This window comes from Oratosquilla oratoria, chromosome 9 (genome assembly GCF_046742065.1).
Source record: "Oratosquilla oratoria isolate Oo_2021 chromosome 9, ASM4674206v1, whole genome shotgun sequence".
Lineage (NCBI taxonomy): Eukaryota > Metazoa > Arthropoda > Malacostraca > Stomatopoda > Squillidae > Oratosquilla > Oratosquilla oratoria.
Window position 1 is genome coordinate 47,123,894 of NC_134785.1, and position 25,202 is coordinate 47,149,095.

General features: G+C 38.0%; 1 protein-coding gene across 6 annotated transcripts in view; it reads right to left on the reverse strand.

Annotated features, from left to right (window-relative positions):
- Positions 1 to 24,258, reverse strand: part of LOC143028370 (maspardin-like) — a 67,462-nt gene extending 43,204 nt beyond the window's left edge. For 4 of the 6 annotated variants that reach the window (XR_012966725.1, XM_076190348.1, XM_076190345.1 and 1 more), the window contains exons 1-2: positions 24,108 to 24,258; positions 7,905 to 8,017 (exon numbers count right to left, since the gene is read on the reverse strand). Coding sequence is in view for 4 of the 6 variants with exons in the window: in XM_076190348.1 (XP_076046463.1) it covers positions 7,905 to 8,003 (99 nt within the window). In the remaining 2 variants the exon portion in view is untranslated. The remainder of the gene's footprint in view (positions 1 to 7,904; positions 8,018 to 24,107) is intronic. The other 2 variants (XM_076190350.1, XM_076190346.1) reach the window with 1 other exon arrangement.
- Positions 24,259 to 25,202: the final 944 nt, after the last annotated feature.

Sequence of the window (25,202 nt, forward strand, 5' to 3'; positions counted from 1 at the left end):
CACTCATGTTAAGTTTAGACATATGGGTTGACAGCATGTGTTAGGACAACTTAGAGCTAAATACTGGGTGGTAAAAGGGAACCCAGCTGTTAGGAGAGTACTAAGTAATTGTGTAATCTGTAAAAGATTTAAGGAAAGGCATTAGAACATCAAATGGGTGATTTACCGGTAGATAGGTCATGGTATATTCAACCACCATTCTATGTTACTGGGATGGACTGTTTTGGGCCAATGTTTGTAAAAAGAGGAAGAATTCAGATTAACCTCTTCGATACAATGACACTTACATAGGCATCATGAGGCAAGAGTGGGTTTAAGAGGGTGCTGAATTTTGTGAACTGGTTTGCTCACATTTTCTGTGTTTATTATTACTCAGAGTGAAAAAGAACAAGTAATACGGCAGTGACTTTATATTTTCTAATGCGAGTAGTGTGATACATGTACATTAGGCATCCAATGCCACACGTGAGAATTTGACTCATATTGAAGAGGATAAGATATGGGGAGTCCTTTTTACTTGCTTCACTATTAGGGCTGTGCATTTGGAGGTAGTTGCTGACATGTCAGCTGATTCTTTAACTAATGCTCTTAGGAGATTAATTGCTAAGAAAGGACAAGTTTCAAAGATTAAATGTGACGGGGGACTAATTTTGTAGGTGCTAGCATGACACTGACTACAACATATCAAGGGAATTATTGGACAAAGAAACTGACTGGGAATTCATGTCTCCAGAAGCTTCACAATTTGGAGGTGTTTAAAAGAGGATAATAGGTTCAATAACAAGAGTTTTAGAGGTTGTGATGGGAATACAGGTTCTTAACAATGATTCATTGTCAACTGTATTCTGTGAAGTTGAGGTTTGTGTTAATAGTAGGCCATTGAATGTAGTCTCATCAGATTATGATGACCTAAAGCCAATTAGTCCAGCTAGCATCCTAAGTATGGGGACTTCACCTGCAACAATGCATATTGAAGAAGGTGAATGTTATTCAAAATTAAGATGGCAACAAGTTCAGTAAATGGCTAAGCAGTTTTGGCTGAGATGGAGACAGGAGTATTTACTTTGTGCAGGGAGGGAAGAAGAGAGAAGTGCAGGGAGAAGTGCAGGGAGAAGTGGACAACAAAGCAAAAAAATGCAAGGGTTGGGAATATTGTATTAATGATTGATGTCAATACAGCTAGATGTCACTGGCCTCTTAGTAAAATAGTAGATATTAAGTATAGTAGGAATGGATTAATGAGAACATTTAAAGGTAGGAAAGGAAGAAAAAAATTTGAAACACCCATAACTAAACTAGTAATGATCTTAGAAATAATAATTCAAATTTAGAATGTTAAGTCAATATGAAATTTTAAACAAAAATTCATAAGTGCAGTGGTTACTTGTTTCAGTATCAAGTGGTCTGATACATTGGAATTTGTCACACATATATGTGTGCCTTTTTGTCATTGTTATTGGTTCATGGTTTCACTAATAAGGAAGTTAGTAGGGATGTAGTAAAGTTAGAAGGTTCATTTTGAAGTTTGTTCTTGGTTATTGAATTGAAAAAATATGTATACATTAGGCTGCCACCCTACCTATGGGAAAAGAATGGAGTGCCTCTTTGTCTGTGGTAACTCATTCTTTTTTTTCTCCTTATTACAGTCTCCTTTATTTTTGTCTATTCATTTTACATGTGTTATGGTTATAAGTGTGATTATGTATACATTAGGCTGCCACCCTGCCTATGGGAAAAGAATTGAGTGTCTCTTTGCCTGTCGTAATTTATTCTATCTTTTCTTCTCCTTATTACAGTTTTCTTCATGTCTATTCATTTTACATGTGTTAGGGTTACAAGTGTAATTATACAGTATGTAAAAAAGTGATTAATGTTCTGTTTAATGTGTTGTAAACCTGGGAGTTTACAAAGAGGAGGGTGTGAAGAAATCTACATTGCAGCAACTGTTTATTAGTAACAATCAGTGATGGGTATGTTTGAGCCCTTGGTGATTCCTTAGAAGTGGAGGTAAAATTAAAACTAGATGAATTCTGCAGAGGTAAAATTGGAAATTAAACGAGATTCACCCACCATCTCATCCACAGGTGGAGGGCCACCAGGCCTTGTGTGGATTCCACTCAGACACCACTCAAGCCAAGATATGGGCACCAGAGGTGGAAATGTGAAAAATCAGAAAAAAAGGCTCAAATCTAGATGGTCACCACTGTCACACCCTTGGGCCAGGTTGCTCATGTCTACCTCACAGTGCACTGTGCCTAACTTTCTCCCTCTGGAGTATGTTTGGAGCAAATCAGTGACCTGATGATTTTGGGCAAAATCCATGGGTTCCTTTGAGATTTTTTTGTTTTGGGGTCATTTTGGTCTTTTGCTCTGATTCACCCACCAGCTCACCCACATGTGGAGGGCCACCAGGCCTCATGTGGGTTCCACTCAGACACCACCCAGGCTAAAGGTACAGGCACCAGAGGCAGAACTGTGAAAAATTGGGGGGGGCCTCAACATTGGATGCTTGCTACCAGCACTCACTTGGGTCCAGGTTGCACACAATTACCTCACAGTGCACTGTGCCCAACTCCCTCCTTCTGGGGTAAGTTTGGAGCGAATTGGTGACTTGACAATTTTGGGCAAAATCTGTGGGTTCCTTGAGGTCATCTTGGTCACTTGCTCCAATTCACCCACCATCTCACCCACAAGTAGAGGGCCATCAGACCTCACGTGGATTCCACTCAGACACCACTCAGGCCAAAGGTATGGGCGCCAGAGACAAAAATGTGAAAAATCAGAAAAAAGGCTCAAATTTGGATGGTCACTGCCAGCATGCCCTCTGGGGTAAGTTTGGAGTGAATCAGTGACCTGACAATTTTGGGTAAAATCCATGGGTCCCTTTGAGATTTTTTCAATTGGGTGTAAAGTTAACTTTTAATTTGCAAGATAGATGGCATAGATGTGCTAATAACATCATGAATAAGCAGGGCAGATTAGTTAAGTTCAGTGATTTAGTTTTATTTGTAGAAGTTAGAATAGTTGTAAATCCTATATTTGGTAAACAAGTTACAATTGTTAAACAAAAATCCAAATCTAAAACAATAGATAGGGTCATTACTGTTAATAAAACTTAAGAAATTAGCGTAGGAAGAAATAGGTTATCTTGTTGAGTTTACAAAGGAGATCATGTAATAGATAACTTTAAGACCTGAATACCAAGGTTCATAATGAGAAAATGGAAATACTGCATTCCTTAAACTCATGTTTTGGGTGTTTAAGAGGAGGTCATATTGCTAGGAACTGTAAGTGGAGAAAATACTATGACAAATGTAAAATGTTTCATCCTACTATTCTTCACATGCAAAATGGGGAAGTTCAACAAAGGAGGGTTGATGTAAACTTAATTCATTCTAAGGAAAATAGAATAGATTGATCAGAAGAAAAATTAGTAATATTTTCAATCTCAAGATTAGGTTCAAAAGGAGGGTTGTCTATTATAGTTAGAATTCATTTGCTAGGTATGGAGGTAGAAACTAGAGCATTTTTAGATAATGGGAGCTCTGGATGTTTTTGTTCTGATAAACTTCTATGCAGTGACATCATTCTCTAGTGTGTACAAAGCACTGGCAGTCGAAGCAATGGTATGGGTATGATAGTAGTTCTCTATTTCATATCTTAAATAATATACATTCAAGTAAGGTCACCAATAGTGCTGAAGTATTTATCTTTGTACCATCTATAGTTTTCTTAACTCTATATACTTTTATTACTTTTGATAATCTCACTGTTCTTTCCATTTCATATTTCTCCAAGTGATATCATAAAGATGAAACATGGACTACTCCCACATTAATGTTACATATTCTATGTGGCATTTTAATTTGGGTGTCTGCCAGGGTTGTTAGGGCTTTCGCCTTCTCATATTGAACCCTTGATACTAGTTCTGATGTTAAGGTTTCTCCTTAGGACCAAACATTATGGGGAGTTCTTTGTAACCAACTCATTGTTAATAGACTTCAAGACCAAAAATATGTGGTAGTCCAAGTTTGGTTTCACTTTTCCTTGGTATGGGAAAAATTGGTGGTTAGTAGGGCTGTGTAGGCCTGGGAATTCAATATCTCTTATAGCAAGAAGTAGTGCCGAAGAAGTGGAAGTGAGTAGTTGCTATGACGTTACAGCTGCAAACTGCTCTTGAGTTTGGAGGAGGGCTTCTTCACTTTATCCATTGGAAAGTGTTGTAGGGCTAGTCAGGAGTGCAACAGAGGAACTTTGGTTTCAGATGAACTGTTGCTCCCTCCATGTTGTTGTTTTGTTATTATTGTCATCATTAATATCATTCATACTACATGATGGGTGATCATGATGGGGGTGGCCCTACTGCCTCATTACATTCAGGGAGGCTACATTTAAGGCACCTTTTCTAGCCCTTTCCCCATGCAGGGTGCTGCCAAGCTGTGCTACCCCATCTTTGCACTGGACTTCCAGATATCATTATCTTTTGCCACAATTATTGCACACCACTGCCATAGGACTTAGGGTTGTTAATCAGAACAATTAAGTTATTATTAGTTAGTAGGAGACATTGTAACTGAACATACTGTCAGTCTCCATCACTTTCTCACTCTCATTATTACCCAGGAGCACCACTCAGAGGTGGCAAGATAGCAGTTAGTTTTCCTTACTGTTTTCAAGTCATGTTTTGATATCTTGCCTCCTTCTTTAACATAGCAGATAGGATGGAGAGGGCTACAAGAACCTGCAATGGGATTCATAGCAGGGAAGGGGGGAGGAAGGAGGAGGAGGAGGAAGACAAGGTGGAGGACATAAGAGAAATGGAGGACATGGAGGAGGAGGAATATGAAAAAGAGGAATATGAAAAAGAGGAAGAGGTGGATGAGGAATAGGAGGAGAAAGGAGTGTGGTTACTGATTGGTCATTTATTGTATGTGAAAAAATGGTGGTGAAAATAATAACTGAAGCTGCTCATGGTAGAAATAAAAATCTTAGACCCAATCTGACAAACAAGTGTCTGCTCTTGAGTGGAAGCATGGGTGTTGATGAGGAGCAATGATTGACTATTGATACAAAAAAAATCATATAATATGAAGTAAATGCCTGATTTTTACAGCTCCTCCCATTAATGTTAAAAAAAAAAATGAAAAAGAAAATAAAAAAAAATACTAATAAGTGAAGAGATAGGTAAGCATTAAGTGGAGTGGAAGGAGGTTTCTTCAAGGTTCATGTGGATGAAGGTGAAACTGAGAAGGGAGATGTGGGTTTTTGTAAGTGCATATGAGCCTGGCAGTGAGAAGAGTGTAGAGGAAAGGGAGAATTTTTGGATGGATTTAAATGAGTACATAGAGGGATTAGGGAGAAATGTCAATGCAGTGGTATAGGGAGACCTTAATGCTAGAGTAGGAAATGAACCAATAGATGGAGTGGTTGAGAAGTGTGGAGTTCCAGGAAAAAATCAAAGTGGAGAGTTGATGGTGGAGATGTTGATGATAGCAAATACAGTGTTTAGAAAGTCAAGCATAAGTACATATGGGAGAGGCTGGTGGATGGAAGGATAAGAGCATTAATGGACTATATAGTGGTAACCAGAAGAGCACGAAGAGTTAAAAATGTACATGTTCTATGGAGAGTGGGGGAATATCAGATCATTTTTTGGTGGAAGGTGAGTTGAGAGTGGAGGATAGATGGAGAATGAGGAAGAGGACAGAAGATAGAGATGTGCTTAGAGTGAACTGCTTAACCACTTCCATACGGTGACGCCTACGTAGGCGTCATGAGGAGCAAGTGGGTACGCGATGATGCCAACATTGGCGTCTTGATTATATTTATTGTAGTCGTATCTACGTAACCTCCATTCTCTCTAAACTGGCTTCATCATATTTTCTATGGTTATCAAAATTCATGGGTGAAAGAGAACAAACGATTGAGCACTGACTTTATTTTTTATAATGCGATTATTATGACGCAACATCACACGTCGGGCAGCTAATGCTGCCAGACATGTGATGTGCCCCGGAGTGAAGAGGTTAAATGAGAAAGAAAAGGAGAAGGAGTACAAGAAGCTTAGAGAGGAATGGGAGGGAGTGAAGGATAGAGTAGAATTAGGAGTGGAGGAATGGGGATGGTTCAAGGAGGGAGTCACAAGGTGTGCAAAGATGGTGTGTGGAACAAGGAAGATGGGAGGAAATAGAAGGAAGGATAGTGTGTGGTGGGATGAGGAAGCAAAGAAAGTTGTAGAAGAGAAGAAGTGAGCTTTCACAGATTGGTTACAAAATAGGACGAGAGAATCATATGAGAGGTACAAAGAAAAGAGAAGAGAAGTAAAACATAAGATAAAAGAGGCAAAAAGGAGAGCAAATGTGAAAATGACAGAAAATTTTGAAAGTAATAAAAAGATGTTTTGGGTAGAAATTAAGAGAAGAGGTGGCAAATCAAGTAGAGAAGAAAAGGTAAAAGGTACAGATGGAGAGATGATAATGGAAGAGAAGACAATAAGAGGAAGATGGGCAGAGTATTTTCAGGAGTTGCTCAACTTATACATAGATGGGGTGGTGCCAGAGGTAAATGCAAGGGTGGTGAGTCAGGCATTGGAAATGTTTGGAAATGTTTAAAGAAAATGGAGAAAAGTGGGAGGTGAGCCAGCTGTTGTTTGCAGATGACACTGCACTTGTAGCAGGATCAGAGGAGGGATTGAGAAAGTTGGTGACAGAGTTTGGGAGAGTGTGTGAAAGAAGAAAGTTGAAGATAAATGTGGGTAAAAGTAAGGTGATGAGATGTACAAGGGGTGAAAGTGGCAGCAGCCTGGAAGTGAGCATTAATGGAGAGAGACTGGAGAAAGTGGATAGTTTTAGATACTTGGGTGCAAATGTGGCAGGAAATGGAGGAGTGGAGGTGGAGGTAGAATGTAGATTGGTGGATTAAAGTGTAATGAGAAATAGACATTTGAGAATGGATGCTAAGAAGAGATTGTATGAAGGAGTGATTGTGCCAACAGCACTGTACGGGGCAGAAACATGAAACATAAGAGAGGAGGAGTTTGAATGTGTTTGAGATGAGGTGTCCGAGAAGTGTGATGGGGGTTACTAGGCTGGATAGAGTGAGAAATGAAGAGGTGAGGAGGAGAATGGGGGTGGTAAGGGAGTTGGGAGATAGGGTGGATGAAAGAGTATTAGGATGGTTTTGACACATGGAAAGAATGAGTGAAGAAAGACTAGTAAAAGAGGTGTGGAAGGCAGAGGGGGATGGAGTGAATATGAGGGGTCAACCTAGGATGAGATGGATGGATGGGGTAAAAGGGGCACTGGGAAAGAGGGGAATGTCTAGGTGTGGGTGGGAGATGGGGGGTGAGGGAGTATGTGTGAGAAATAAACTGACATAGCCCGAAGGGATTTCTCCCTGTCTTCTCCTTTTCTGCATGAGGGGACAGAGAGGAGGAGTTGCCGATTTAATGAAGCAGCCTTGCTGTAGATGTGCTGTGTCTTGCAACACTGCTTCTGACCCAGGGAAGTGGGCATGATGAAGGGATGACCCATCATCTAGTAAGTGCCAAGATAAAAGGGAGGGAAGAAGGTGGATGGGAGTGGAGTATGTTGGGGATGGAATGGGTGAGAGTGGTTTTTATGCCTTTGTTTTTTGGCTACCTCCCTTGTAAGGGGGATAAAGCCTTTGGTATATGTAAATAAATTAATAAAATAATCATTCTCTGATAGAAGTTACTTTGATACAAACATTACCGGTATTCTCCCAAGTCTGTGTTGGTATTTTACCTTCACTATTACTTTTTGGACCTGTAACTCATATAAATGAAGTTACATATGAAGAATCACCAAGATGCAACAGTAATGAATATATTATTTGCATTAACTACATCAACAAACTAGCAAGATAAGATAAACAAAACTAACCTTTGAATCGTCATCATCAACAATGAACTTCTTTAAGGGAACACTACTGCGGAAACTCTTGTACTCTGAAGATTGTGAGAGATCACTCTGGAAATTCATCCTTCAGTTTTTATCTGAAAGTGAAAAAAATAAATATAGTCTCCTAAGAAGAGAAAAAGCATATGAAGGTATGGGAGTAAAACTCCAACCCAACCCTAGTAACTGGGTCACTGAATGTGCATGGATGAGAGCAAATGGGAAGGGATTAGTAGTATGTTTGCATGAAGAAAGATACATGTGTTAGTATTAAGTGAAATGAAACTAAAAGGGAAAGGTGAGTTTGGGAATAAGAGTAGGTAGGGTGTCAAGAGTGGCAAGAGGCCATGGAACAAGAATGACAATGTTGGTAACTGATGAGATGGAAGTGCACAGTGAAATGGAAGGAAGTGGCATCTCGGATGACATGGGCAAAAGTGAGACTGGGAGAGGAGATATGGATATTTGTGCATATGGCCCTATTAGTGTGAAAATTAAGAAAAGAGGATTGCTTTTAAGTGATTGAAATGAGTGTCAGGAGACTTCTGGGAGAAATGTGAATATAGTAGAGTTGGAGATCTTAATGCCAGAGTAGGGGATGAGCCAGGAGATGGAGTACTGGGGAGGGATGGGGTAGCAAGAAGGAATAATATAGGAGAGATGCTGGGGATGTGTACTGAGAGGAAATTGATGATAGTGAATACAGTGTTCAAGATAAAATGTGAACATATGTACATGTAGGCTTGGGTGGTTGGTGAAAGGGTGATTTAGTAGGCATTAATGGATTATGTGGTGGTACCAAATAGTTGGATTGGAAGAGTTCTGGATGTAAATGTGTTCAGAAGAGAGGACAGTAGATTGTCTGATCATTACCAGGTGAAAGAATATTGAGTGGAGGTAATGTGGAGAAAGAAGAAGAGGTTGGGCAGAGGTGATGAACACTGACATATTAAACAAGAAGGAGAAATAGGAAAAAAAAAAAATAGCAGGCAAAGTTAAGAGAGGTACAAAATGTAGTGAAAGATACAAGAGAAACAGAAGTAGAGGAAGAATGGGTATGTTTAAATGAGAAATGCTAAAATGTGCAAAGACAGTGTGTGGGATGAGGAGGATGGGAAGGAAAAGGAGAGCCAATGAATTGTGGGATCAAAAGGTGAGAGGAATAGCGTCATAAAAGAAATGAGCATATGAGATTATGGTAGTTATAGTCTTACATGCATACACACATATACCAAAGGCCTTTTTTCCCCTTATAAGGGAGGTATCCAAAAAATAAGGCATAAAAACCACTCTCACCCATTCTATCCCTATCACACTTCACTCCCCTCCACCCTCTTCCCTCCCTCTTATCTTGGCACCTCCTAGATGACAGTTCATCCTTGCATCTTGTCCACTGCCCAGGGTCAATAACAGTGTCGCAAGACACAGCACATCCACAGCAAGGCTGCTTTATTAAATTGGCGACCCCCTCTCTCCATCCCCTCATGCAGAAAAGGAGAAGACGGGGAGAAATCCCATTGAGCTGCTTTAAATTTTCCTCACACATATTCCCTCACCCCCCACCCATTCCACATCATGCATCAAATCATCATCCATATACAGCCATTCTCCATTCACCCCTGTCTTCTGTCCTCTCCCTTCCTTCCTCAGCAGACATTCCCCTCTTTCCCAAAGCCCCTTCTACCCCATCCATCCATCTCATCCTAGGTCAACCCTTCATGTTCATTCCTTCCACATCTGCTTTCCCCACCTCTTTTACTAGTCTTTCTTCACTCATTCTTTCCATATGTCCAAACCATCCCAATACTCTTTCATCCACCCTACCTCCCAACTCCCTTTCCACCCCCATTCTCCTCCTCACCTCCTCATTTCTCACTCTATCCAGCTTAGTAATCCCTATTATACTTCTCAGACATTTCATCTCAAACACATTCAAACTCCTTCTCTCTTCCTCTCCATGTTCCATGTTTCAGCCCATACAGTGCAGTCAGCACAATCACTCCTTCATACAATCTCCTCTTAGCATCCATTCCTAAATGTCTATTTCTCATTACACTTTTTAATCCCCCCAAGACATTTGCTTGCTTCTCACAATCTACATTCTACCTCCACCTCCACTCCTCCCTCTCCTGCCACATTCGCACCCAAGTATCTAAAAATATCCACTTCTTCCAGTCTCTCTCCTTTAATACTCGCTTCTAGTCTGCTGCCACTTTCTCCCTTTGTGCATCTCATCACCTTACTTTTACCCACATTTATCTTCAAATTCCTTCTTTCACACACTTTCCCAAACTGTGTCACTAGCTTCCTCAATCCCTACTCTGATCCTGCTACAAATGCAGTGTCGCCTGCAAACATCAGCTGGCTTATCTCCCACTTTCCTCCATTTTCTTTAACCATCTCCAATCCCTGACCCACCACCGTTGCACCACCCCATCCATGTATAAATTGAACAGGCAGGTGACATAATACATCCCTGACAAAGTCCCACCTTCAATCAAACCACTCTATTTCTAATCCTGACACAAGCTCTAATACTCTCGTAAAAAATCTTGACAGCTCCTAAAAGCTTTCCTCATATCCCACATATTTGCAATACCTCCCACAATGCCTTCCAGTCTACCCTATCATAAACCTTTTCCAGATCCATAAAAGCCCAAAAAACATCCTTACCCTTTCCCATAGCTTTCTCACATAGCTACCTTAACCACTTCCATACGGTGACGCCTACGCAGGCGTCATGAGGAGCAAGTGGGTATGCGATGATGCCGATGTCAGCGTCTTGATTATATTTATTGCAGTCGTACCTATGTAACCTCCATTCCCTCTAAACTGGCTTCATCATATTTTCTATGGTTATCAAAATTCACAGGTGAAAGAGAATGAACGATTGAGCACTGACTTTATTTTTTATAATGCAATTATTATGACGCAACATTGCATGTCGGGCAGCTAATGCTGCCAGACGTGCGATGTGCCCTGGAATGAAGAGGTTAACACAAAAATCTGATCTACGCAACCCCTACCTATCCTAAACCCACACTGTTCCTCACCAATTACTCCCTCTGTGCCTCTCCTAATCCTCTCAATCAAGATCCTCCCATAAGCCTTCCCGACTAAACTTAACAAGCTAATCCCTCTGAAACTACTACACTCACACTTGTCCCCTTTTCCCTTGTCAAGTGGAACTATACAGGCACTCCTCCAACACTTTACCCTCTCTTAAATAAACATTAAATAACCTCACCAGCCAGTCCACCATCACTGTACCTCCTTTTTTTTAGACATTCTGCATGCCATTCTGAATGCCTTACCTACTCTCATCATCTAACAACTGCCTTCACTTCATCCTTCCTTATTTCTCCTCCATTTTCCTCACTCATCATGGTCATTTTCTTCGTGCTTCCCATTGCAACTACCTTTCCCTATCCTCCTTCACATTTTAGCAACTCCCTAAAATACTCTGCCCATCTTCCTCTTACTGCTCTCTTCCATCTCTCCATCCACACCTTTTACCTTTTCTTCTCTACTTGATTCTCCTTTTCTTCTCTACTTGATTTGCCTTTTCTTCTCTACTTGATTCGCCTCCTCTTCTCTTAATTTCTTTCCAAAACATCTTTTTATTACTTTCAAAATTTTCTGTAATACTCTTACCCCATTTTACATCTCTCCCCTTTGCCTCTTTTATCTTATGCTTTACTTCTCTTCTCTTTTCTTTGTACATCTCATATGATTCCCTAATCCTATTTTGTAACCAATCTGTAAAAGCTCACTTCTTCTCTTCTACAACTTTCTTTGCTTCCTCATCCCACCACTCACTATCCTTCCTTCTATTTCCTCCCATCTCCCTTGTTACAAAGGATTACAATGGCGGAGCATGCCGACAGGAGACCTTTTGGTCCTTATCTAGGTCGGATGCGAAAAAAAATAGTAATAATAAAATAGTAAATAAAAACTATAATAATGTAAATAACAAAATACATAAATAAATGCATAGGTATAGTTAAATAATAAACAAACAGGTAAATAGTAAATAATAATAAATTGACATATAACTAATAATAAATGAAAATCACAGACAAATGATAACAAAACAAAAACAATATAAAATAAATTATAATCATTACAGCATCTTGCTTAGGTGTTTATCTAAATGATTCTTAAAGCTTCGAACTGAACTACACTGCACTACCTGTGCAGGAAGTTTATTCCATTCATTAACTACACGGTTGGCAAAGTTGTTTCTACCTACTTCCAAATTGAATCTATTTCCGGACAGTTTGAGACCATTGTTTCTTGTCTGATTCTCATTCAATGTGAAAATTTTGTCACTTTTGATGTTGTCAATTCCCTTTAAAATCTTAAAGACCTGTATCAAGTCACCTCTGAGTCTACGCTTTTTTAGGGAAAACAGATTCATATGTTTTAGTCGATTTTCGTATGATTTATTTTTGATATTTGGAATCAGTTTTGTGGCTCGCCGTTGTACTTTTTCCAGTCTGTCAATGTCTTTAACCCCTTCCATACGGTGCCGCCTCCGTAGGCGGCATGGGGAGCAAGTGGATATGTGAGGCTGCCATATCGGCGTCTTGATTATATTTATTGTAAGTGTCCCTGCGTAATTGACATACTCTCTAAACTGGCTTCATCACATTTTCTATGGTTATCAAAATTCCACGGGTGAAAGAGAGATCGATCGATATAAGCGGTGACTATTTTTTATGATGCGAGTATTATGACGCAACATCATACGTCTGGCAGCTAATGCTGCCCGCGAGATTTTGGCCTGGAGTGACCATACAGAAACAGCATATTCCAAATGTGGACGAACTAACGATTTATATAGCTTGTTAATGAGTGATGGACTTTTGAAATCAAAAGATCACGCAATGAGTCCTAGAATCTTATTTGCTTTCTCAGAGGCTGAAATACACTGCTTGGATGATTTGAGGTCATTACTGATAATTACGCTGAGATCTTTTTCACTATCCACTTTTGTTAATGAATTTCCAAATAACTTGTAATCGTACTTACTGTTATTTTTACCTATGTGCATTACCTTGCATTTACTTGTGTTAAATTTCATTAGCCACTTTTCAGACCATTGCTGTAACTTATCTAAATCTTCTTGAATATCTAATTGGTTTGAGTGATCATTTGCCACTCCACACAGTTTTGTATCATCAGCAAATTTGGAAACAGTAGATTTTAGTCCATGGTCTATATCATTTATATATACTATGAATAGAAGTGGTCCAAGAACTGAACCCTGAGGAACTCCACTTGTAACATTTTTCCATCTAGAAGTTTTTCCATTTAAAACAACTCTATGTTTTCGACCATTCAACCAATTACTAGTCCAACCTAATAGGCTACCACTTATTCCGTGTAAAGCTAATTTAGTAAGTACAACCACTCCTCGTTTAACGACGACAATTGGGACCAGCGCGCCGTCGTTAACCAAATTGGTCGTTAAGCGAAAGTGTATACATATACGTACATGTACTGTATGTACAATGTCCAGCAATACATGTATCTTTATTTTCGTGTATTTCCCTCTTTTATACAGTACATTAAAGCTTTATTTACTGTTTATTTACAGTGGTTATGTTCCCAAAATTACCGTATATGACCAAATCCGCATATGCTGACATTCCATATTGAATACCGGGGTTTTTTTTTTTTTCGACCATGGGCGCAATATAGCAATAGAAAATTAATTATTAATTTTGTAAATTAAAATGTACCAACGTAATATGCAATTTTGTGGGCGGAAATGAAAATAAAAAATACCATGCTACAAGAAAATATGCTAATGAACGAAGTCGGTAGCATAGGATCGGGACGCCATCTTGTCGTCTGCCAACGTCTCTCACGACGACGACAACGAGGACGAGCCGGATGACATTTAATTTGCAGGTAATGATTTATCAAACACAGGTTAGGTTAGTTTAGTTTAGGCGAATTTATCATCCTTTCATTTCCTCGACATCGGCATCTATCATAACAAACATGGTGTACCATTCATCCGACATGACTTCGTTACTTACGAAATTTGTTTTAGCACCTTTTTTTTATTTCCGCTCACAAAATTGCATATTACGTTGATACATTATAATTTACAAAATTAATAATTAATTTTCTATTGCTATATTGCGCCCTTGGTCAAAACTAAAAATTTACCACTACCGGTATATATTGTACCCCAGGTAGTTTTTCCAGCTTGCAGGATGGTAATGTAGACCTTAGCTTCAGAACACTTTACCTCACAGTTAATATCCACGGTACAAGTTCATTTATAACATCATACAAATTTGCCTCGGTCAACTTAATTATCGTACACAACGTCGTAACTTCGGGAGATTTACGTTAAACGAATATTGGTCTGTCATAAAGCCCGTCGTTACTCCGAGTTGTCGTTAACTGAGTAGGTCGTTAAACGAGGAGTACCTGTAGTTTTTCATGTGGGACGGTATCAAAAGCTTTTGCAAAGTCTAGATATATTAAATCTATATCGTTTCTTTTGTCATAATTTGAGATAACTGTGTTGTAGAATTCAAGTAAGTCACGCAAGAACATTTCCGTCTGAAACCATGCTGGCTATCATTTATCAAACGGTTACTTTCTAAATGATGTTCGATAGCATCTCTGATGATAATTTCCATTATTTTTCCTACGACTGAAGTCAAACTTATAGGCCTACAGTTATTTGGCTTCTTTTTGTCACCTTTTTTTGAATATGGGAGTAACGTTAGCTAGCTTCCATTCTCTTGGGACATCTCCGGATATGATGGATTTCTTGAAAATAATTTCTAATGGAACAACAATCTCATTTTTCATTTCCTTTAAGATTCTTGGATGCCAACCGTCAGGCCCTGGTGTTTTATTAACTTTGAGTTTATCTATATACCTTTTAATTCTTTCTTTTGTTATATTTACCGTAGTAAGTTTACCCTAGAGTTTTCACAGGTTTCACTTTGGAATTCACTTTGAGGTGTTTCGTTTACGAATACCGAGCTAAAATAATTGTTTAAGATATTACACATTCCTTCATTTGAATATTCAAGTTGACCGTCAGCAGATAATAGTGGACCAATGTGATTCCTAACAACCTTTTCATCTCTAATGTAACTATAGAATTCTTTGGGATTCTCTTTGGATTTATCAGCGATGTTCATTTCATATTGTCGTTTTCTTTTTCTTATTGTCTTTTTTAAATCTCTCTGTATTGATACATGACTTTCATAGTCATTAGATGCACCCGAGCACTTATATTTCTTATAAGCCTGTCTCTTTTTAGCAATACTTTTTTCAGTTTCTTTGTCGAGCCACTTTGGGCGAGCCTGATTTGGGGGACGTCTGTCCTTAAAAGGAATGTAAGTTTGAATCATCTTAGTGAGCGTATTTTGAAATATTTCCCACACACCATCTTTGCACATCTTGTGACTCCCTCCTTGAAGCATCCCCATTCCTACACTCCTAATTCTACTCTATCCTTCACTTCCTCCCACTCCTCTCTCAGCTTCCCCTTGTATTCCTTCTTCTTTTCTTTCTCATTTAAGCAGTTCACTCTAAGCACTTCCCTACCTTTTGTCCTTTTCTTCTTTCTCTATCTATCCTCCATTCTCAACTTACCTTCCACCTGAAAATGATCTGATATTCCCCCACTCTCTCCCCTTAGAACATGTACATCCTTAACTGTTACTATTATACTCCTATTCACCACTACATAATCCATTAACGCTCCATCTACCACCCTTCCATCCCCCACCCTCTCCCATGTGTACTTATATTTGACTTTCTTCCTAAACACTGTATTTGTTATCATCAACTCTCTTTCTAGACACATCTCCACCATCAACTCTCTACTATGATTCTTTCCTGGAACTCCACACTTCCCAACCACTCTGTCTATTGGTTCATTTCCTACCCTAGCATTAAGGTCTCCCAATACCACTTCATTGACATTTTTTTCCCAAATCCCTCTATGCACTCATTTAAATCTACCCAAAAAGCCTCCCTTTCTTCTACACTCTTCTCACTACCAGGCCCATATGCACTTTCAAAAACCCACATCTCCTTTCCCAGTTTCACCTTCATCCACATTAACCTTGAAGAAATCTCCTTCCACTCTACTACACATTTACCTATCTCTTCACTTACTAGTATAGCCACCCCTTCTCTCCCTCGTCCTCTCTTCACTCCTGAGAACCTCTCAACTACACTCTCAAACTCACGCTTACCCCTCCCTCTCAACTTAGTTTCACTCAAAGCCAGCACATTCATCTTTCTTCTCACAAACATACTGCTTATCTCTTCCCTTTTACTCTCATCTGTGCTACATCCACGCACATTAAAAGACCCAAACCTTAGGGTATTGGTTGGAAAACTCCTAGACCCTCTTATGCCTTTACTTTTTTTAGGAATGTCCCCTGTGGGGCTACAGGGAGAAGGATGCCTAGTCCTAATCCCCATCCCATTTTTCTCGCCTCTTATGATTCAAGTGGGAATACTTGGTGGCAGTATTCTTTCCCCCACCATAGAGGGTAAAGTCTTACTATAATAAAAAGACAAATTACTCACAACAATGACAGGAAATGGCTAACCAACTTCTTAGCTATTGCTAAGACTGTACAATGAAGTTCTCCAAAGAGCAATACCCTCATCTATGCTTTTCCACCTCTTTACAAGCAATCTCCCTTCACCAGAACCATAACATAACACTAAAGCACTCATCTATTCCAATGACCTGACAATGATAACACAGTACGACAACTAACTTCAAAATAACAGCTAAGAACACATGTTCACTTGAGACAAACTAGAACAAAGGCATAAGATAATAGAATGGAAACACCCTAAAAAACATCAGTAACACTGCTTACCCCAGACAACCACGGAAAAAATCCAACAATATAATTAAATAGCCAAATCTTTCCATTGGAAAAGAGCCTTAAAGTATTAGGTCTCACTTTCAACACTCATGACATTCAACCTGCATGTCAAAATTCTGACAATAAAACTCAACACTAAAATAAACCTATTAAGACAAATTACAAACTCAGGCTAAATACAGCAAAAGAAAACTAATTACAGTATACAAATAATTTATACTTAATTATGCCTACACAGCTCGGTTCCCAACAATCAATAAAACAATAAATATTCACAAACTACAAAATAAAGCAATGAGAATGATAGCAGGATGTGCCAAAACTACCACAACTGAATACCTGCACTCAGAAACTCTTCCCATTGAATATTACATGAATATGATAGAAATGTATTTCTATGCTAGGGCCTTTAATCCCACTTACCCATCTCATTACATCACATAAGCACAACCAGTAGAATGTAACAAAAACCACACCCCAGCATAAAACACAATATACAAAAACCTACCACCAGTACCACACAATACAGCTACACAAAAATACATTCACACTTAGATCACTAATCAAGCTCAAGGCAGACCACCAAACTCAATCCACCAACCCCACAGCACCCCTGACATCAGGACACCATCCAGCTCTGAAACCTTACCAACATAGAACAGGCCTGGCCATTACCAGAATCATGCAAACATGGATATTAACCACTTCAGTACAATGACATCTATGTGTCATTAGGCATGAGTGGGCACATGAGAATGCCAGCATTAGCATCTTGATTATACTTTTTGAAGTTGTACATGAGTTATCACTAAATTCTGTGAACTGTTTTGATTACATTTTCTGTGTTTATTATTACTCTGAGTAAAAGAGAATAATACAGCAGTTTCTTTATATCATATAAAGCAAGTTGTGTGATGCAAATTACATATGGCAGCCGATGCTGTGTGCGAGAATTTGAGTCATACTGAAGTTGGTTTACATAAAATTTACAATGTCCAATAGCTCTTAACCTAATATAACCTCACTTCAGACTCCATTCAAATGTCCAACATATTTGCCATAAACTTTTGTTCCATGTACATACCCCATGTCAACACCACTCCATCTACCCACCAAATCTTTGAGGGTGAACTATATCATGATGACATAAACCTAACACTTGAAGAAGTCTTCATCAAACTTAGAGCATTTTATACAAACACAAGTATGGACCTGATGGTGTTCACCCAAACTTACTCAAATCATGTCCAGCCTTATCTCTCCCTCTATTACTGATATACCAAAGATCCCTCACCAATGGTAAAATACCCAAAGAATGGAAGAGATCTAATATTGTCCCAATATTTAAGAAAGGCTCTCAGTACTCCCCAACAAACTAATGTCCAATTAGCCTGACTTCCATTGGTTGCAAAACCATGGAGAGATTTGTTAGAGGCACTGTACAACATTCCTGATTCTAATAACCTGCTCTCTGACCACTAGTATGGTTTCTGCCATGGCAGAACAGTTGATGATCAACTGCTTCTTGTTCACAATGTCACCACCTGACTTGATGCAGGTTTTATTCTGGATGTTGTGCTGCTTGAATTTAGCAAAGTGTTCGATATTGTGAGCTATCCTATACTTATCAACAAACTCAGACTATTTGAAATCAAAGGCTCCCTATTGTCTTGGATAGCTGATTTCATACAGGGACAATCCATGAATGTCTCCATATCAGGATGTACCAGTGCTCCTAAAAAAGTTCTCAGTGGTGCTCAGGGGTATGTCCTGGATCCCTTTCTGTTTTTGGTCTATATAAATTTTCTGACACCTTATATCTATTCTAATTGTAAAATCTCCACCAATAACATGAAGATGTATCTTAAGCACCATCAAGAATCATCAATGGCAGGAAACTCTGACATTATCCAGAGAAACATTGAAGCAGAGCATAAAGTAGCCAACTCATGGGGGTTCCACTTTAACACCAATAAATGCACTGTGCTGCAATGTCAGAGGACCTGTAGACCTAAATGCCATTAGTTCAATCTACCTTATGAATAATACTGATCTATCCACAGTCTCCACTCAGAAAGATTTGGGCATAATGGTTGACAATACCCTGAAATTTTACTTTCACATATCAATCATTGTGAGGAAGGCTGCTAGACTGGTAAATAACTAGCTGAAATCCACTCTTTTCTGTGGCAGAGATTTCATGTTATCTCTACATATCCCACATCAGACTGCTACTAGAATTTGGCTCAACTGTATGGAATAATAATGTAGAGCAATATGTCACTATAGGACAAAATATCATTTTAGGATACAATGTCGGTAGAGGACAAAATATTACATTAGGATGTAATGTCAATGAAGGACAAAATATCACAATGGGATGTAATAATAGTGGAGGACAATATATCACAGTAGGATATAATGTTAGTAGAGGACAGAATATCATTTTAGGAAATGATGCCAGACAAAATGTCAACGAACAATGGGTGGCCGGTGTGGGATGCCATGACGGAGAGGGGCAAGGTGCACATGAGAGACCGGATGACCGTGGGGGACCAGATGTCCTTGTTGAGGCAAATGTCCATGAGGCACTAAATGTCAATCAATGACCAAATATCAATATAGAGCAAGGTGTCAATAAGGAATAAAATTATAATGTAAGGCATGATGTTGAAAATCAAAACGAGTCAAAAAAAAAAAACAAAAAAATCATGATTTCTTAAAACCATGTACGTGAATGCTCATAGTATGAGGAACAAATTACAAGAGATCTAGACGAATGTCAAAAGCTAAAAATCTCTATATGATAGGAATAACTGAGACATGGTTTAATGTTAAAATGTTTGAAGCTGAATTTAATATTGTGGAATCTAAACACTTTCATCAAGATAGAAACCACAAGAAAGGTGAGGGTGTTCTGTTGTACATTAAAAGCAATATCCATGCCTGTGTTTTAGAGAAAGTGATACAGGATGCATATAGTAATTTGTGGGTAGAATTAACCCAAACAAATGGACAAGAGATGAATGTAGGTGTAATATATAGGCCAAAAACATTATCAATAGCAGACAACAAACTGTTGTTTCAAGAACTGTCTAGTTTCTACAACCAAGAATTATTGATAATGGGTGATTTCAATTTTACTGATATTGATTGGATGACCCTTGAACATGGCCATATAGGTAGTCACTTGATAGATTCTCTTGGTGACAATTACTTAGTTCAGCATGTAAAAGAGCCCACAAGACATGGAAATTTACTCAATCTATTGATCACTAGCTGTGAAAGCATGATAACTGATATAGAAGCTGGTGAAAACATTGCAAGTATTGATCACAACTTAGATTCAAACTGCTAAAATATTTTAGAATAGATACTTGTGTATCTAAAATACCCAATTTCAGTCAAGCTTAGTTCATAGGAATACATCAGGAGCTTCAGCTTACAGATTGAGAGGTAAAATTAAGCAAAAGACCTGTAGATCAGATGTGGGAAATATTTCAAAATACACTTACGAAGATGATTCATACTTACATCCCATTTAAGGTCAGATGACCCCCAAATCAGGCTCGCCCAAAATGGCTTGACAAAGAAACTGAAAAAAGTATTGCTAAAGTGGTTGGGTGCATCTAATGACTATCAAAGTTATGTAATAATACAAATTAAAAAAAAGACAATAAAAAAAGAAAACAATACAAAAGGAATATCACTGATAAATCCAAAGAGAATACCAAAGAATTCTATAGTTACATTGAAGATAAAAAGGTTGGAACCCCATTGGCCCATTATTATCTGCTGATGGCCAACCTGATTATTCAAATGAAAGAATGTGTGATATTTTAAACAACTATTTTAGCTCAGTATTTGTAAATGAAACACCTCAAAGTGAACTCCAAACTGAAACGTCTAGGGTGAACTTACTCACTATGGTAAATATAACAAAAGAAAAAATTAAGAGGTTGGCATCCAAGAATCTTAAAGGAAATAAAAAATGAGACTGTTGTTCCATTAGAAATTATTTTCAAGAAATCCATCATATCCAGAGATGTCCAAAGAGAATGGAAGCTAGCTAACATTACTCCCCTATTAAAAAAAGGCGACAAAAAGAAATCAAATAACTTCAATTGTAGGAAATATTATGGAAACTATCATCAAAGATGCTATCAAACACCATTTAGTAAAGTAACTGTTTGATAAATGATAGCCAGCATGGATTCAGACGGAAACATTCTTGCGTGACTAACTTACTCAAATTTTACAACAGTCATCTCAAATTATGACAAAAGAAACAATACAGATTTCATGTATCTAGACTTTGCAAAAGCTTTTGATACCGTCCCCCATGAAAGAATACTAAATTAGCTTTATACGGAATAAGAAGTAGCCTATAAAGTTGGACTACTAATTGGTTAAGCAATCGGAACCAAGAGTTGTTCTAAATGGCAAAACTTCTAGATGGAAAAATGTTATGAGTGGAGTTCCTCAGGGTTCCATTCTTGGACCACTTCTATTCATAGTATATATAAATGATATAGACCACAGATTGAAATCTATTGTCTCCAAATTTACTGATAATACAAAACTGTGTAGAATGGCAAATGATCACTTAAATCCATTAGATATTCAAGAAGATTTAAATAAACTACCGCAATGGTCTGAAAAGTGGGTAATGAAATTTAACACAAGTAAATGCAAGGTTATGCACATAGGTAAAAATAACAGTATGTACAGTTACAAGTTATTTGGAAATTCATTAACAAAAGTGGATAGTGAAAAGGATCTCACCATAGTTATCAGTAACGATCTCAAATCATCTAAGCAGTGTATTTCAGCCTCTGAGAAAGCAAATAAGATTCTAGGATGGATTGCACAATCTTTTGACTTCAGAAGTCCATCTCTCATTAACAAGCTATATAAATTGTTAGTTCATCCACATTTGGAATACTGTTTCCATATGGTCATTCAATCTCATTAAAGACATTGATAGATTGGAAAAAGTACAACAACAAGCCAGAAAACTGATTCCAAATATCAAAAATAAATCATATGAAAATCAACTAAAACATATGAATCTATTTTTCCTAAAAAAGTGTAGACTCAGAGATGACTAAGATTTTAAAGTGAATTGACAACATCAAAAGTGACAAAATTTTCACAATGAATGAGAATTAGACAAGAAATAATTATCTCAAACTGTCAGGAAATAGATTTAATTTGGAAGTGGGTAGAAAGAACTTCCTACAGAGGCAGTGGAATGTAATTCAGTAATGCCTGCCATTTATTTTATATTAGTTGTTGTTATTCATCTGCTCATTTATCATTATTTACTATTTACCTGTTTATTTATTATTTATCTTTACCTATTTATCTATCTTATTTATTAATATTATTATTTTGATGTATTTATTTATCATTATTATAATTTTTTCACATCCAACCTAGTTATGGACCAAAAGGTCTCCTGTCAACGTGCTCTTCCTTTGTAATCCTTACAGGATACCAGGGTGACCTAAAACTGTTAGAGTCGTTTCAGTATAGCTGACTAAAGAAATCCAAGGATTATTTGAACTCAACTACCGAGATTGACTTAAAAACCTGAAACTGTACTATGTAAAGGGCTGCCCGATCAGAGCTAACCTTATAAAAATGTAAAAAATCTATAATGGCAAGTCTGCTATAAAACCATAGGACCTTATCATCCCCAGCCCATTTATCTCACACCAGAGGTCACAGGTTTATAGTCAAACCACACACATCAACTGAGTGCACACACAGATTTTTTTTAGCGTTAGAATAAATGACATTTGGAACTCACTACCTGATAACCTAGTTAGCTCCAATTCAATGATTCATTCACGAAATATCTCCCCATGTACCTAGAATAAACCCTATTTGAACTTGCAATTAATTTTCCTATGAAATATAGAGATAGATAAATAACATTCAAATTCTCTACTGCATTATACCAAGCCTGCTTGTTTCACATAATTCAGCCTAGTCTTTCAAATTGCCCCATGTCTTTCATGTTTTTCCAAGATGGGATGTCATGCCCGCAGATTTGGGCTACCCACATTTTACAAAACTTGCCTAGACTATCCTTGAGCCATATAAATATGTAATGGGGTAATAAATCACGTGAGTCAACCATTCCATAGAGAAAATGGTGTAGGGTCAACTTGACCCATCGCCAACTTGGCCCATCTACTCAACCAAGTCAGCCCACCATGGTTAAGTTAGGTAGGTCAGGTTAGAGTAGACGAATTTATCATACTTTAATTGCTTTGACCTCCACATCTATCAAAACTAAAATGGCATCTCAAGCAGCCAATGGGCTGAGTTGATGATGGGCCAAGCTGTCCAGCAAGCAAGAAAATAGATCTTTCAGTTTCCCTAAATACAACCATCTCACTGAAATCACTAACTATCTCGGCCTCTACTGCCCTACACCACCCCAAGACAACCGCATATTTTTTTCTTTCAGTATCATATGGACCCACCCAGCAGCAATTGTCTTTTACTTAGAACCCATGGGTCTTCTGCAAGAGACATGTGGCAATGTAAAATTAGTTATTTCAAGTTACTCTCCACTATCTACCAGCTAAAAAGTTTGCCACCTCTTGTCATTGTTATGAATATGTCTTTATAATCTTTGGTAAAATTCCTGAATCATGCAAACAGATAATTAACATAAAATCTGTTGTCCAATAGCTCCAAACCAAACCTAATCCTAATGTAACCATTGCACAGAAAAAACAATCTTTCAAATGAAAAAAGTTAAAAACATGCCTCAGTAACACTGGAATAAAACCTATTTTTTCATAGAACACACACTACACAAGCCTCAATTTAACATACCCCTATTTAAAGAATTTCAGAAGCAAAACTTTCACTTTTGTTTCTAGTCTTTTGTAGCAACAAATGCCTCCAGGTTAATATAATCATATTCTACTAATCTCTAATTAAGGTTTAAATGCAAATATGACTGCAGAATACAATTGGATGTATGGCAGAGATTAGTTACTAGTGGTATATTTATTATTTTATATACTATATAAAGGGATCGCTCTAACAATATGTCACATTAACAAATGCGATGAAAATATATATCTAAAAAAATGTATAACCTAAACTATCTTGTTTGGGGAGCTTATGATCCTGTACACGTTTACAGCAATGTACTCCAAATTATGCAAATAATTACACTTCATCAGACATAATAAATTACAACGGCGTAGTTCTTCCTACTTGTGACCTGGCAAAATTCATTAGTAAATTGACATAGCCACAATCTCACCTTACCAAAACCAACATCCACATCAGACCGAATAACAGGAATACTTGTATGTATGTGTCAAACTAAAAAATAATAGCGACACTCATAACCTTCAAAGAATAACATGACTACTCTGACTTTTCTCTTCCTGTTTACATTCGTGTTTCTTTTTTTTTCACCTGAAGCTTCGAGTTCTGGTAACTTTCGAACCACCGCTGAAGTGTAGATATGAAGCCCCTGTAAGTATAAGCCTTGTAAAACGTAGGGGAACTTGTATTAAAATTGAGAGAAATGAAAACAACAACAAAATAACGATATTATATGATCATTATAACTAAATGTATTGCAATGTCTAGCCTTTCTGGCGACCATCAAAACGAAAAGACATCATGTCAGGCAGTGACAAGTTTTTGTATGCGAGTAAAAATAATCGTTTCATTACATGATTGTAGTGATTTCTTATACGTCATTAGCTACAGTCGGTTTGGATTTATGAGTACAAATCTCATAATAATACAATCATACTACCCGCAGAAACACTACTGAAGAATGTCCTTACTTGAAAAGGTCAAGAGCATTAGTAGGCCCAGCTAGCATACTAATATATGCCCATAACTTCCTGGTACTTACTCAGTCTGAACTAAAACGCATCCTAATACTCTTTCATCAACCCTATCTCCCAGTTCCCTTTCCACCCCTGTTCTCCTCCTCACCTCCTCATTTCTCACTCTATCCAGCCTAGTAACCCCTATCATACTTCTCAGACATCTAATCTCGAACACATTCAAACTCCTTCTCTCTTCCTCTCTCATGTTCCATGTTTCTGCCCCGTACAATGCTGTTGGCACAATCACTCTTTCATATAACCTCCTCTTAGCATCCATTCCCAGATGTCTATTTCTCATTACACTTTTCAAATCCACCAAGGCATTTACTCGCTTCTCTCAATCTACATTCTACCTCCACCCCCACTCCTCCCTTTCCTGCCACATTTGCACCCAAGTATCTAAAACTATCCACTTCCTCCAGTCTTTCATCCTTAACGCTCACTTCCAGCCTGTTGTCACTCTCTCCCCTTGTACATTTCATCACCTTACTTTTGTCCACATTTATCTT